This window comes from Callospermophilus lateralis, chromosome 2 (genome assembly GCF_048772815.1).
Source record: "Callospermophilus lateralis isolate mCalLat2 chromosome 2, mCalLat2.hap1, whole genome shotgun sequence".
Classification (NCBI taxonomy): domain Eukaryota; kingdom Metazoa; phylum Chordata; class Mammalia; order Rodentia; family Sciuridae; genus Callospermophilus; species Callospermophilus lateralis.
The window spans coordinates 156,764,478-156,781,456 of record NC_135306.1 but is presented as its reverse complement, the minus strand read 5'-3'; the positions used below and the strand labels follow the sequence as shown (position 1 = coordinate 156,781,456).

The window sequence follows — 16,979 nt, the reverse complement described above, 5'->3', positions numbered from 1 at the left end:
CATGCCTATAATTCCTGTGACTCAGGAGGCTGAGAAGAATGATCACAAGTTTGAGGCCAGCTTCAGCAACTTAGCAAGGCCTTAAACAACTTAGTGAAACCCTATCTCAAAAATAAAAAATAAAAAGGCTCTAGGAGGTAGCTCAGTAGTAAAGTATCCCTGGGTTCAATCTTCAGTACTAAATAAATAATTATTTCTTCAACACCTCTGCCTAGATAAAAACTAACAGTCGACCACCTACTGATGTTTTCTCTAAAATCCCCCAGTTTTGAATATCCAATTGCCTGACTACACCACAACTACCCATTCTTGTGTTGTAGACATCTATCATTCCTCAGATCACTTCACCCATTCCCAGAACAATCCATTCATTGGCTTACTGTCACTTTCTCCAAACCACCTTCATCATAATTCTTGGTTAATTCAATATCCATGTAGTGATAACATTTCCAAAAACCTAATACTTTAGCTCTTGAGCTCCTCTCAGTAATTTGTCCTCTAACCCTACTGTGGGGTCTCACACTGTTATCATGTCCAAGAGCTGATCGTGCCCTGGAGCTGGTTGAAACAAGTGCAGCTCCTCCATCATCATGATTTCAGGCATCCCATCCTATGGACCCCTCCTCTTCACTTCATTCTCCCAAATCATCCCAGGCTTCTAGGACCTATAATCCAATAATCCTATCACCTCTTCACTATTCCTAATCCTTTTCCATGTCCATTTTTCTTTTCTTATTCCAATCAAATTTCAGTGTCAATCACTCCATCACTCTGTGCTATATACCTTAAACTTTTTTGCTACTCTTTCATTGTTATATATACACAAACCCAATATAAACACAAACTTCTCTCTCTCTCTCTCAGGTCTGCAAAAACTCAGCTGAATGTAATGGGTGATAAAACACACCTATGCTGATGGATTTTATTTTAAATGCATGATCACCAACTTCAAGCAGGACCCAAGTATTTCCCAGCAATCATCCTCCTAGTCCTAAACCACTCATTCTCCCACTCTCCTAGACAATCATTTACCATTCTCCTGTCTTTAAACCTCCATCACTTCAGACCCATCCTCACTCTCAGCTGATCATTTTGCTACTTCCTATTTCACTGAGAATGAAAGAGCAATCACAAGACAAACTTCTATGGAATTCTCACAGCACATCTCACACCTGTGCCCAAATATTCTGCCTTAACTCTTTAACAATAAACAAATTATTGAAAAACCCACTCAGCATATCACTCCAGTAGTTCAATCCTCTGCATAATTTTTCCATTCTCTTTAGCATACAAACATGTAGTAATTTTCCTTTTTAAAAAGAAAACTTTAAAAATTATAAAAGAAAATGTTTAAAAGTTATCTTTCAAAAAAAATTTTCTCCTTTCCCTCCATACATTAGAAAAAAATGTTTCTGTTCTATTTCTTCAATTTCTGTTCTCTTATTCCTCTTTGAAGAGACCCTTATCAGACTTTCATCAACTCCACTTGTCCATCACTCCTCCAAAATCACTGAGTTCAAGGTTACCAATGAACCTCCGTGTTGCTGAATGCAATAGTCAGTTTGGGTCCTTTTATCTCACTTGACCTATCAGTTGTATTTCATGCAGGAAATCATTTCCTCTTCCCACGAATATTTTCTTCACTTCCAGACCACCACACTCTTGATTTTTCTTCCACTTTATTTGCAGAGCCTTCTCAGTTTCCTTGTTGGTTCTCCTTGTCTTCTCGACCTCTAATCGGGTATTTAATTTCTTTTCTATCTTCATTCACCCCTTGGTTAGTGCTGTGGTCCATATGTCTATGTTTCCCCAAAAATTCATATGTTGAAACTTAATTCCAAATATGATAACATTAGGAGGTGAGGTCTTTTGGCAAGTGATTAGAAAATACGGGCACGACCTCCATAAATAAGGTAAGTGTCCTTAGGAAAGAGGCTCAAGAGAGCTTCTTGGCCCTTTTCTACCACGTGAGGAGGCAGAGAGAAGATGCCATGTCTGAGGAATGGAGTTTCACTTGACACTAAATCTCTAGTGCTTAATCTTGGACTTCTTGACCTCTGGAACTATGAAACATAAATGTTTGTTGTTTTAAGCCATGCAGTTTATGGTGATTTTGTTCTAGTGGGCTGGATAGACTGAAAAAGTAAGCTCATTTAGTTGTTTTTTTTTGCTTCAAATTTTGTGCATGTACCTTTGGTACCTATAGATGCAGTCCAAACTTCTTTCTTGAACTCCTGTGCCCAACCAAAGACATCTCTCTAGCAACCCTTCCCTCTTTGTCCCACATCATGTACCCCATACTACATCATTTCCATCACCTTCCTCAGCTTGGCTTCCAGGTCAATGCTCTTGCTTGGATTTTCTTCTTCATTTCTGGTCCCTCTATAATTCCTTTGTGATTCCTCAACTTCTCTCCAAACCCTCCCCCTCAGTGTTGGAGAGTTCCAGAACTCAGTTCCAGTAAACTTCTCTCCTCTATTCACACTGCCTTCCTAGATGATTTCAGTCAGACTCATTTTAATATCATTCATATGCCAATAACGTTCACATGTATATCTCCTGCCCAGCCATCTTTCCTCAAACTCCAGGCTCATGTTTCCAAGTTTCTAGTCTGTTCCCCTACTTCACTCACTAATGAGCATTTCCAACTTGACACATTCAACACTTAGCTCCAAATCATTCCCCTCAAACATAATTCTCTTACAGTTCTGTTGTCAGGACAAAATCTTAGAGTCATGCTTAATTCTTCTCTTTCACACTCCACATCCATCCAAGAGTAAAACCTGTCAGCTCTACTTTCAAACTTCCCAGAATTGAACAACTTCTCACTACCTCCACTGCTATCACTATGATTCACACCACCGCCATCTCTCACCTACATTCTTCAGTTCATGACTGCTGTCACGGATTCCACCTTTTTCTCCACAGTCTGTTTTCCACATGCTGATCAGTGATCCTTTTAAAATTTTTCTACTGGTTTCCCATCTTATTCTGAGTAAAGTCACATTCCTTACACTGGCTTATAGGCTCTACACTCAGAATGCTGTAACTTCTCTGACTTCACCTATTACTACCCTACCTCTTGTCAACTTCACTACAAACCCACTGGCCCCTGCCCCGGGACATTCCTGCCTATTGTTCCCTTGCTTGGAATGTTCTTCCCCTGATATGTGCATATGTTGCTCCTGCATCTCCTGATCTTTACTCATAAGCAACTTCTCAGTGATGCTATTTTAATCTCTATGCCTTATTCTCTTCCCATACTTTTTTTCTTAGATCATACCTAACATACTATACAATTAATTAACTTATATACTATCATTTTCCATTTGCCAACATGTATGTTCCATGTGGGCAAATTTTTTGCTCTTGTTTTGTTTGTACAACATTGCTGTATATACCATTATATATATGCACATACAGATATGCCTGTAGGTAGGCCTCTAGAATTTGTATAAACAGTCATGTGCCACATACTGACATTTTGGTCAGTGATGGATGTCATATACAATGATGGTCCCCCAAAATTGTAATTGAGCTGAAAAATTTCTATCACCTACTGAATCTTATCTGTCTTAATATCATAGCACAATGTATTATTCACATGTTTGTGGTGATGCTGGTGTACATAAATCTACTATACTGCCAGATGTAAGTATAGCACATATAATTATGAACAGTACACAGTACCTGATAATAATAAATACCTTGTTGCTGTTTATGTATGTATTATATCATACTTTTTGCTTATGCCTTTTACTTATACTTCTACTTATTAACTTACAAGGTTTACCATAAACAGTATGACATGCTACACTGGCAGCAGCCTCATACATCTCCAGTTTACCCTGTCTCTTGACTATATCAAGAAGCCATATCAGGTGATTGGCATATACCATTAGGTTTATGTGAGTATAATATGTGATGTTCTTCCAGTGATGAAATTCCTTAACAACCCATTTCTCAGAACATATCACTGTCATTAAATGACTTCACCCAGAACAGAGCTTGGCATATAGCAGATGCTTAATAAACATATAATGAGGAAATTAAAGACAACCCCAATTATAACCTCTCTAATCAATCTTCCTCCTGTCTCCAAAATGATCTAATTAAGAGGGAAATCTGCTTAACTCAATCTTTAGTTTAAAACCTTTCAGTGGTTCTCCAGTACTATAGCTGATGCAAACTGAAATATCTAGTTAGGTATATTCCATAAATGTGATAGATAAAATGTATATGTGGAGGTAGGGTCGGGACACATGTGAAAAGCAGACATTTGGGACCTACCTAAGAACATTTGATCCAATTCTTTTAAATAATTTTGTCTGTTACTTAGCAATTGACAGAGAAAAAGAAAGAAATGTCTCCACAGCATGGATTGGTGGGCACCGAGCAGGTCTGCTGTGCTTACTACCTTCTGGGCCCTATAACACCAGAGAAAACAGACTGTACATAATCATAGACTATACTTTTGCAATGCAACTGAACATATCGGGTTTTTTTTTTTTTTTCCATTACTAAATAACCAGGCAAGGAAGCAAGATGTCACTGTTGGCATAGTCAGAAATTATATCCAGAATCCAGATGTTTAGACCAGATGATTAAACTTGCTAAAGGCAGTCTTTACAACTATAAGCAGGTAATTATGCTTGATATTCAGAGTGACATGATTGGGGATCTAACATAGGTAACCTTCCATTCAGTGATTCCCATCTGCCAGGACTTTACCTACACAGGGAGAACATCATCAGCACCAACTGAGGTGTATTTCCCAAGAGGAATCAGGAAGACAGGAGAAGCCACAGTCACAGAACTTCCCCGAGCTGGAAATCTCCTGGAGCACTTTGCTGAAAATGGATCCTTTGGGCTCATCATAGCAAACTGTACTTTCAAGACTTCTGTGTCAGAGTGTCCCAGCCTAGTCCTCAGTGGACTTTGACAATGGCATACAAGGACTTCACAATCGACTAGTGTTTATAGGGAAATCTCAGCTCTCAACATTCCCAGCACACACTGCACCTACTATTGCCAAGGATCCATTCTCTCCTGTCTTGCAGCCTTTGTAATTTCCTAGAACACCCATCCCACCCACAAGTTCCAGGCAAACTGCTCCACCCCAAGTATAGACTTCTCTAGGAAGCCTTTATAGATGCACTCAAGTCAGCTAATTACTTCTCTTTTCCTGCACTATATCCAGTACATATCTCCTTCCTGACTTGACTTTATTAATTGAAATTATTATTTTATCTCAATTCCATAGGGGTGGTAAGCTTATCTAATGTATCTTCAAAATACTGAGGCCTGACCTAGTATATGGCACTTAAGAGGCACTCAATGAATGCTTTTTTAATTCAACTTAATTCTAATTAGAAAAGATTGATCAAATCAGTGGGGCTAGCATTAGGGAAGAGGAAATGGAGAGGAATGGAGAGGAAAAGAAAATATTAAAAAATATAAATTGTATATTTATCACAGTTCATACAAATAAAGGCATTATTTTGCATTGGAAAAGAATGTATCCCTGAAATTTTAAAAGATGATATAGTATAATACACTAATTATAGTCAAAAACCATAATTCACTATTCAGAACTCCTAGGAGCTAATTCAATAGAATATTTACATCTTACATAAAGCAAACTGGTAAGAAAACACTTATATTCTCAAAAAATAAATTGGTACATTGTATACAATAAATAAAAATTACATGAGTTAATATAAGTAGGTTAAAATATTCAAAATATTCAATCCTACCATCAATAAAATACAAATTGAAATAACTAGGTAGCTACTAAAAGTGTTCAATTCACAACCTTTTGTTCACATTCTATCACCAACTGTTCTAGACATGTATGTAGCAGGTCTAATCAACATAGATCTTCTAGAAATTGATTTGAGTTCATGGTTGCTAATTTAACATTTAAATTTTTTTCCCAAAACAAAGTAGGAGACTATAGATACATGATTTATATCCAGTGAAATTTTTTAAAAGCTGGAAACACCCCCAAAAGAATTAGTAAGTAAAAAAAAGTATAACTACTCTTTCATACAGTCATAATCATAATAACTGAGCAATGGTTATTCCTCATGGAAAATTATGTAATCATAGTAATGATGTCCAATATTTATTGAGCATTTACCATATGTCAGATAATATGGTAACTATGTGACATGTATTATGAGATAGATACTAGAATGGAGTTGCCAGCCTTAGCAAATAAAAATACAGGATGCCCAGTTCAATTTAAACTTCAGATAAACAACAAACAACTGCTTTGCATACATATGTTCCATGCATTACTATGCACTATTTACCTGAAATTTAAATTGAACTGGCATCCTATATTTTACCTAGATATTAGTAACCCAGATCCTTATAACCCATTTTACTGATGAGAAAACAGGATACAGAGGCTAAATAACTTTTCCAGGGCCATGCAGCAATAAATAGTGATAAAATGCTATGTTTGCAAGGAATTTTACCTACATATGATTACGTATAGGTAAAATAGATAAATGCCAATGAACCACAGCTAAAAAGACATGTGGGGCAGATGATACCACTACCAATGATACCTATTTATCAAGCAATTAATAAAACATTTACTCTGGGCATTGTGCCGCAGGACCCATCTACTCCCATTTGACAGATGAATAAAATGGAGAGTGAAATCTTTTGCTTAAGGTCACTAAGCTGGTAATTGCAGGGTCAGAGTCTGACTCCAAAGCCTTGGCTTATTCTGATTTTCTCAGTGATTTTCTTGTTCCTTTTCTTTCTTTCTTTATTTTTTACTTTCAAGTACATTTCTATCACTGTTGATTAAAAAAAAAAAAATTGTGTGATAAAATGCACACACAAGGATGCATGAATATTTCAAGGAGATCTGCAAAGCATACTCTTCAGGGTTTGCTTTGGTCTACAGACATTTCTAGAGAGCCAACTAAATGAAACACCTGAAAGAAAAAAAATTATGATGCACAATTCTGGCTACAAGGAAGATCAATGATCACAGTGAAAACTCCACAACTCACGTTGTAATTTCATTCAGAAAGAAGTGCATACTCTACCTTATCCTTAAAAAATGATATACTGCTCTCCCATTTAGGCCTCTCACTAAGCTCTTCCCCTTACTCTATACACATTGGCATGTGAACTTGTTAGTTCCCTCAATCACTCTGGTAAGGAGATTATGAATTTTTTCTAAGCAACCATATAGAAAATTTCACACGCACACATGAACACAAAAGTGCCAGTATGCTTTTCCAGTGAAAACAATATTTATGCTCTATACATAATAGGGAATTTTAGCATGAGTTTCCCTTAGTTGTCAGATTAATTTTTACTTCAGAGTTTTGCCCACATCAAAAAGTGTGTGCTTTTGATTGTTTACTCTGAGAGAGGCAGCTGGCCACAGGGCTGCCTGTAATGCCTTTACCACAATTTGCTTTTGTTTTCCCCTCCTGATAATTACCTCATGACTAAACCATTCACTGGCCCATGTAGAGGAATCCCACAGAGATGAAAACACACTTGTTTAAATAAAATATTTATGAAGAAGCCCTAAAATGTCACTGAAGTAAATGCAAATTAGATCTTCACATATTGTGCATCCAATATGCCACTCATTCCTTAAAAGACTCTATTTCCTGATTGCAATTAACATTAATTTTTTTTAAAAATTAATCCCATTGTGCATAATCACACCAAAGTCTATTCATAAAAATATGTTTTAAGATTTATTTTCTTTTGACTGACTTGAAAAGTTTGAATTAAGACTAACCTTTAATCATGATGGTTATTTTGAAGATTTTTTTTCCTCAGAAACTATATTTAATTATTACTTCACATGTACATTTCCTAATAAGTGATTTCACCATAATTCAACACAAGGTGACATTAACAAAGTTCCAGCATTCTGGCCTTTAATGAACTCTTTGAACAATATTTTTCTCAACATAATTTGAGATTCTTTCCCCCTCCTTCAAATTGGGTTAGATACAATAGAGTCTCATTATATTCTTTTCATGGTATTTTTAAAGAGATCTCAAAATAAAAATTTGGCATAATATAGTCACAAGAAAGTTAAGAAAGAGCTGATATGGAATCTAACCATACAAGGGTAATAGTCAAGCTCCCTGGTTTTTGATAACATTTTTCCTAATTTTGCAAAAAAGAAATGTGATCTAAGCCAAGAAGAGTTAGGTTCTCTCATCCTTTGCCTCATGGTTTCAAAGTTGTCCTCCACTTGGTTGTACATTAGAATCAAATGAAGAACTTAAAAATTATACTGATACCAGGTCCTACCCACAGATAATTCTGATTTAATTGGTCTAAGATACAGCCTGGTCATTATTAAGTTTGTGGTTTTTTTTCTTTTTATTTGTTTGTTAGAACTCCATATTTCTAATATGCAGCCAAAGCTAAAAATTATTTGTCTAAATTTTTTTTTTTCCAAATACAGTAACATTTATCTGGAGAGAAGGATCACTAATGATGAGACTTAAGGCTCTGCTTCACAACCAGACCTCGTGAATATTTTATAAATCTTGGGTACATGCAGAAGAGTCTCCAGAATACGAAGATGGAATGAATGGAAAACTAGTACCCTGGATAACAGAATTTGTGATAAAATACTAAGGTGAATCTCTAGTTACATAAATTTAACCTACAATTGAGGATTAAATTACACAAGTACAGAATAGAGAAAATAGGTTTAAGAGTGACTGTTAGAGAAAAGATTTAGGAAATTTTCATTCACAATAACTTCTAAGTTCTTAGTCTACTCATCCCTCCATATCTGTGGGTTTCATCTCCATGGATTCAACCAACCATTAAAAATATTAGAAAAATTGCATATGTACTGAACATGTACAATTTTTTTCTTGTCATCACTCTTTAGATAATATAGTATAATAGCTATTTACATAGCATTAAGTATTATAAACAATCTAGAGATGATTTAAAGTATATGGGAGGACATACATAGGTTATATGCAAACACAACATCACTTTATATAAGGTAATTGAGCACCCTCAGATTTTGACATCATGAGGGGTCCTGGAACCAGTGTCCTATAGGCACCAAGAGGCAACTGTAAATGTTATGTAACTACCTAAGAAGCTACTTTGACTTGGACCAAACTCCTTTTTTTTTTTTTCAAAAAAGATACATAGCCTCTGGCTACTTTACTTCTCTACACTTCACTTTGTTCATATATACCAATAACTTTTAGTAATGCTTCTGGTATTTTAATGTGCCCACAACTCCCTTGAAGATCCTATAAATATATAGATTCATAGTCAGTAGATCTGGTTTTAGCCTGAGATTCTGCATGTCTAACAAGCTCCCAGATGCTGCTGATGCTGCTGGCCCACCCCACAGACCAAAGCTTTGAGAAGCAAAGTCTTAGAAAACTGTTAGGAGGACCAAGAGAAATGACCTACGTACAGTGCTTGTTGGTACCCTACCAGAAAAAAAAAAAAAAAAAAAAAGGAAAATTATAAAAACATGTTTAAAAACTAGAAATTATATGATCTAATCCTATTGTCTTTCCAGATAGTTTAAGATTGTTCCCTCCTAACAGCCAAAGGTGTATAATGGAGAAGAGGGATGAGACTAATTCTGAAAAAAGTATAAACAAGATCAATAAGTAGAAGTGTAAGAGAGCTTTTAATTCCTACAAGGGAAATCTTCCAACAATAAATGCAGCTCTACAACCAATTGGCCTATTGACAATGAAGTCTCCAGTTACAAACTATAAGCATAAACCAATTGGTGATATTCAGAAAATATTCTGAATATTCAGATCTCAGGTTACAATACAACTAAGCTTGTCTACCTAAAGAGGCATCACACACTTAATACGTACAAAATGTGAAAAACAAAATAGAAAACTTGTCATTTCCTTCCCCACTCCAATCTTCTTTGTGAAATCTTCTGCTCAGCAAATGGAGTTACTTAGGTCAAAAACCTTTAGGATCATCCTAATATATCTTTCATCTTTCACATTCCTTCCATCAAAAATATTAGTGGGGCTGGGGATGTAGCACAATGGTAGAGTGCTTGCTTAGCGTGCATGAGGTCCTAGGTTCAATTCCTAGTATCAAAAATTAAAAACAAACAAACAAACAAAAAGATTAGTGGCTGTACCTTCAAGTTGTGTCCACAATCCAGTTACTTCTCACCAACTACATTAGCACTATCCTGATCTATCCTTAACTATCACCTCTTTCTGGATTCCTGAAATAGCTTCCTAACAGTTTTCTCTGTCTTTATCCTTCCTCCCCAGCATTTTCTCACCATAGCATTCAGTGTTGTCACTTCTCAACAATAATTAAGGGCTTTGTATATATTCAGAATAAACACAAAGTCCTTACAATCATTCACAAGACCTTATATGATCTGCCCTCTTCAACCCTTGACCACATTTTTTGTCACTCTCCATTTTTTCACTCTTCTCCAATCACCTCTGACATCACTGCTCTTTGTAGCAGTGATGTTACTGCCTCAGGACCTTTTCACTTACTCTTCTTTCTGCCCCAGGCACACTGGTCTGTGACACTGCCTTACCCTACCTCTGAAGAAATGAACAAACATCCTAGATACAGTGACACTCTGCTATCCATAGGGGATTATATCTAGTTTTCTCCTTTTATAACTAATATTTTTAGTGGAGTTTGAAAAAGCTAGCTGCCACTGTGTGGGTATGAACAGACAATAGGCAAAGAAAGCTGGAAGGTGGCATTCAGATGGATTTCTTTTAAAAAAATGGAAGTCACCCATCTACAGACAACTCTCTCTGGGGACCCATACACCAAGGCTGCTCTACACGATTGTTCTGCTTCACACCACACAATAGCTTTATTCACATAGTGTTGTGCAGTGTAGCTTCTCCAGCCACTCAGCTTTTAGGGCTCACAGATTAAGGCCACTCTTGGCTTGCACAAACAGCTTCAGCGGGACGGAGATAAATGCATCTGATGTAAGAATTAATGTGAGCAAGGCAAGCAAGGAAGGAAATGGAGGGAGATTTGGCCTGAGCTGAAGTGCCCTGAAGGAAAGGGTGCACTTTTGATGTCATCTTTGGCCTCATTTCCTCTCACCTTGCACTTGCAGTCTCCCTCCCCTGCCTCATGAGCAGGCTACTTCCTGACACAAACCAAAGAGCCAGAGGGGCATGCGGCTACCTCAAAACCATGTGCCCTAGTTTAAGAAAGCAGAGCACTGCTTTCAGGAACTCAAAGAGCAGCAGGGCAGACTCCTATCTACAGCTATTTCTCAGCCAAGGAATCAGATTTCCTCTCTAAAGAGTATTCTTTGTGGCTCTTCCTCGAGGGCTGGCCAGTGCAGGGACTGAGGAGAGCCTAAGAAGATGGAATTCAGTCCCTCGATTCAAAGGAGCAGAGCGGCCAAGTGGCCCAAATGGTTTGGTGTGGTAAACATGCAATTTAGACAAGCCTACCCACCTTCTCTTTTAAAGCCAAAGATGATGGTTTTTGTGGAATAACAAGGAGGGACCATGACACAGTGTCAGGTAACAAAGCAAGACGTTTTAGCACTAACACTTGCTTTGCGGGAAGCATGTTAAAAAATGATCTTGTAATCTTGCTGTATAAGAACAGAACATCACACACTTGGGACATCTTTCTGGGACTTGTGTTGGTGAGAGGAGCACTTCATCAGCATCTCTGGTCTATGCAGGGCAGAGCATCCAGCAATGAGCCACACACAAGCTGGATACTAAACCTCCTGGGAAATCCAACTAGGATCACCGAATTCTCCTCTTTGAGGTAACACATTAGTGATCATTTGATAAACTTATTAATGTAACCCACAGGCAGTAGAGAACAATAAATCTTTTTCAAGAGAAAAAAAAATGCTTTGAGTACAGAACATTGATATAAACTTTAAACGGCTGGCGTTCTCCACACATATTTTGAATATCCTATCAAGGATATTCTATTTAAGTCAGGCTCAGTGTGAATCTCTTTAGGAGCCAAATAATTCTCTAATATATCCTTTGGGCAAATGTATTTTTATATAATGGATTGGCTTAAAATGAGGTAAACTGGTACGGAATAATTTGCACAGCAATAGCTCATTGCCAATATTTATTACACACAGGAATATCAAAGGAAAGGCCATTTTCTCATCCCATTTTAAACAATCCAACCACAATATGCTTTTTTTTTTTAATTTTAAAGTACTTAGGTTAGGAGAATATTCAAGAAAACGATTTCTCCAGGTGAGAAGACTGTCATGCAAACATTTGGAAGGAATTAACTAGTAAGGGATGAGAAGAGTGCGAGACCAGGCGCCCTTGGGGAAATCAAATGGCATCACGAAAACTCCCTCCTCCAACCTTAATTGGTCAAATGCCAAAATAAATGAACTTTCCAAAGTTAGGAGCTTCTCAACTTTCACTAGGGATAAATGCAGGTGCACAAGCCAAGACGGGAAAACCCACCCTAGTGTGCTGGGCGGAGGTGCCTTGGAGTCAGGCGCCCAGGCCCAGGCCACCTCCGCACCTTGTGACCGGCAGGGAATGGGTTCAGGCCCAGCTGCCCAGAACCAGTAGCTTCCCACCTCCAGATCCCGTCCCGTCCTTTTCAGCCCAGACCAAGGAAAGAAACTAGGTGCTTAGGAGCCAAGGTAAGCAGCTCCCGGTGGGATTCAGCCGCAGCCGGGGTCCGTTCCCAACTCCCAACTTCCCAGAGTTTCCTCTGGCCTCGTCCCTCTTTTCACAGCTTGGGAGGCCGCCGGGCCTCCCCTGGCTCAAGACGCAGAGACTGGGAAGTAGAGCTCCAATATTAGAGCTCAGGAGCTGCCCCCAGGAGCCCTGTAAAGGGGAGCGCAGGTGGCGGGCGTGGTTCCTCCTGCCCTACCCCAGTCCACCCTAACTCGGCCTCCGTTCTGCAGCCTCCGCCCGGGTCCCGCCCGGTTCTAGCATCAGGCCACGGGGCACACTGCTTCTTGATCCCTCTTCAGGCTCAGTGGCCACCCCCTGCCCTCCGCCAGTCCGCGTCGGTCTTCTGCTTCAGGCCCCGGTCATCCCCAAGTCCCAGCCTAGGGCCCTTTTGGTCGCGTCAGGCGGTGGCGGCGGAGGCAGCACTCACCTGGGTCGCGGAGCCGGGGTCTGGCACGGTCCCGCAGGTGGTAGATGAAATCTTGGCAGCTGTCGTGCTCCAGGGCCCCACGGGCACAGAGCTCGGCCAGCAGCTGCAGCGCCTGGTGACAGAGCGCGTCCCTGGCCCCGGGCATCGCCCCCCCGCATCCTCGGACCGCGCTGGGCAGGCGGGCGCGGGAGACAGCCCTCCGCCTGCCAGGTCAGAGCCGCCGCCGCCGGGCGGTCCGCGCTCGCCGCCAGAGACCCGCCAAGAAACGTTCCAAGCTCAAGCCGGAGCCCCAGCCGGCCCGGCCTCCCACCGGTTGCATGCAGCTCTTCCCCAGCCGGCCGGTCGGGCTTTCTCTCTCTCCCGCCCGGCCCCTCGGTCCCTCCTCCAGCGCGGAGGGGAGGTGGCGCCGCGCAGCCCAGCGCGCCTCTAGCCTCGCGCTCCGCCCGCCACTCGCTGCCGCCGGGGGGCGGGGCTGGGACAGGGGTGCGCGCCGCGGGGTAGGCTCGCGGCGGCCCCCGTTTGGGCGCCCACCGAATACCCCGGGCTCTTGTCGGCTTCTGGCGTAGCGCGGACCGAACTCGACTCGAACCTCGCACTCGGAACAGCCGCGCCCAAGCTTGGAGAGTGTGAGCATGTGCGTGCTTCGGACGCTCTCGCCACCTAGTTCCTCTGCGGTGATGCAAAACCAAGCACCCCTTCCACTACTTCTCGCAGCCTACGTCCCAAGGCACATTCTGGGATGAGTGGCGCTAAGGTTGCAATCTGGACCACACCCATAGAAAACGGAGTGCCTGCCTCGAACTTGGAAAGCGCCTCCTGGCAGAAACCATGGACCTGAGGGTTCTAGACGCCCAAATTCTGGGTTTGGGGCCAAGAGTTAACAACAAAGGAAGGATTTCACCCACGTGGTGATTTGGACAAAGTGGAAGCTCTCCTATCAAGAGGTCAAATAAATGACTCCTGCAAAGACACCGAGGCTGACCTGGTTTTCTAGGCAACTGATGGAAATCCAAGGATTGTTAGCATTTCCCCAGCACCCACGGGAGTGTATCCCCAGATTTTAGTATTTGGAAGGGACTTCAGAGTTATCTCTCAACCTCCCAAGTCTTCAGCCCTTCCGGCAGTAAGTTCAGAAATAATCACGAAGTATTGAACTCTTTTGTTTGTGTGTCAGACATTGTACCACAAGCCTTTTGTATGAATAATCTTATTTAATTCTCTGGTTGGGTCAAAAAGTCTGTATACCTATTATCCTCATTTTGCTATTGAAAAACCAGTACTCGGAGAGGTGTCATTTGCCCAAGTTCATACAGGAGAGAAAGGTACCTTTCTCCCTTTCCCTCTCCTTTTGAAGATTTCCTTAATGCTAGTGACAAGCCTCGTTCTAGAACAGTTAGAAAGGAATCTCCACAGCTGGACATGCACTCTAAGCCGTAAGGTTATGCTTTCTCTAGAGACATCTCATAGCAAAACATATTGTACAGAAAAATATTCAAGATTCCATAGTGTTCACCCAAAATGGAAGATTTGAAATCCTGCTGTGAATGGTGCTAGGTTTCAAGGAGCTTATAGGGGAATAGTAGAGAGAATGCAGAGTTGTGAAGAATTATTCCTAGAGAATTGCCATAAGACACATCTTCTGTCTAGGTAAATGAGGAGAGAGGAGAAACCAGCTGGGAGGGAGCCTATGGATGAAGTTGAGCAGGTATTGGGACTCCAACTTACAGAAGGTAGAAAGGCCATGTAACACTGAAGGTGACACTGGAGACATCATGATGTAGAAATTGGCAGAAGTGGGTGTTAAACCTGTAAAAATATAACACCTATGTCAGAAAGGAACTGAAAACAGTAAAAAATGACTTTAATAAACCAAGTAAGATATGATAAAGGCCCTAGATCAGGCCAAAATCAGTAGCTGATAGAAACATCTAAATTTGAAAAACATTTCAATTATCAACAAAATTGCAATAGTAGAATGAGGAAGAAATGAAAGACTGAAATTTCAAAAAGTATACCTGGCTCACATGCAATGAGACCCTGAGGGCATGTAGAAATGCCAACCTAGAGTTGAGAGAGGGGAAATGCAATCAGCAGTGGAAAGTCAGAAACTGATTTGCCATATTGTATGGATTCCTCCAAGAAAGAAGAACTGGAGAAATAGGAGAAAAATGTGGAATTTAAAATGTGGCTCAATGAGATGACTGGAAAGTAGCAATCAGAGAAGAAAGAAGAAAAGCTGAACAGAGGAGAGTCCTAGAGGTCAAGGGATGAGGAGTATTTAATAGAGGAGTGCTTCACAACATCAACTGTCATCTTTAAAACAGTTAAAGAGAAACAAAACCAAGAACTATCCTTTGGCTATAGTATGTAGTAAGACATTCAAGAAATAGAATAGTTACTAAGCAACCCGCCTTTTGCAAGTTAAATATTTGTGCTTCAGATTTCTCATCAGATAATACTAATAGGTGCATCATTGAATTGTTAATGAGATTACTTAAAGTAATATATGTAAATTACTAGGAACAGTGCTGCCACACAGTATGGGCTCAATCAATATGTTTTTGTTTTTAGTATTATGTGTCTACTACAATGTACTAGGTGCTGAACACATTTTCTTAATCTATTACTCACAACATCCCAAAGTGGTGAATGTTTTACAGTCATGAGCCACATAACAAAGTTTTGGTAGATAATGGACCACATGTATGATTATAATGAAGCTGAAAGATTCCTATCACCCAGTGATATCTTTGCTGTCATAATGTTATAGCCCAATGCATAACTCACACGTTTATGGACATGCTGGTGTAAACAAACCACTGCGTTGCCAGTCATATAAAAGTATAGTAATACAATTATGAACAGAACACAGCACTTGATAATAACAAACTATTTTTACTAATTTATGTATTTACTACACTATATGGTTTATCATTATTTTAGAGTGTATTCCTTATACTTATAAAAAAAGAAAAGTTAACTTAAAATAGCCTCAGGAAGGCCCTTCAGGAGGTGTTCCAGAAGAAAGCATTGTTGCTATAGGAGATCACAATTCCATGTATGTTATTGCTCCTGAAAACCTTCCAGTGGGCAAGACACGGAGATAGAAGACAGTGATATTGATGACCTTGACCCTGTGTAGACCTAGGCTAAAGAGTGTGTTTGTATCTTAATTTTTAACAAAAAAAGTTAAATTTTTTAAATAGAAAAAAATCAGTAGGATAAGGATATAAATATTTTCATAAACTTTTACAATTTGTGTTTTAAATTTTATATAGTAAAAAAAAATTTAATAAAAAGCTTACAAAGTAAAAATGGTACAGTAAGCTAAGGTTAGTTTACTACTGAAGAAAAAATTATAAATTTAGTGTGGCCTGTGTGTACAGTGTTTATAAAGTCTACAGTGGTATACAGTAATGTCCTAGGCTTTCACATTCACTCACCACTCACTCACAGACTCACCCAGAGCAACTTCCAGTCCTAAAAGTTCCATCCATGGTAAGTGCCCTGTGCAAGTATGCCATTTTTAAAATCTTTTTCTCCATAGTTTTATTTTACCTTTCCTATAGTTAGTTACACAAATACTTGCCATTGTGTTACAATTGCCTACAAATTCAGTACAGAAATATGTTATACAGGTTTGTAGGAGCAATAGGCCATACCATGAAGCCAAGGTAAGCAGTAGGCCAGAGCACTTCGGTTCGTGTAAGTACACTCAGATGGTCAAACAACAAAATCACCTAAGGTTGCATTTCTCATCATCAAGCAACACATGACTATTTCCTACTTTACAGATGAAGTAAAGTCATGTGGTTAAATAATTTGCTCAAGGACAAATTGGTACATTGTCTCCAAAGATA

At 39.7% G+C, this 16,979-nt stretch overlaps 1 protein-coding gene across 1 annotated transcript in view; it reads right to left on the bottom strand.

The window, feature by feature from the left end:
* Window positions 1-13,264, bottom strand: part of Syt9 (synaptotagmin 9) — a 173,631-nt gene extending 160,367 nt beyond the window's left edge. The window contains exon 1 of the mRNA XM_077108490.1: window positions 13,120-13,264. Within this exon, the coding sequence (XP_076964605.1) occupies window positions 13,120-13,264 (145 nt within the window). The remainder of the gene's footprint in view (window positions 1-13,119) is intronic.
* Between the last annotated feature and the right edge of the window lie 3,715 nt (window positions 13,265-16,979).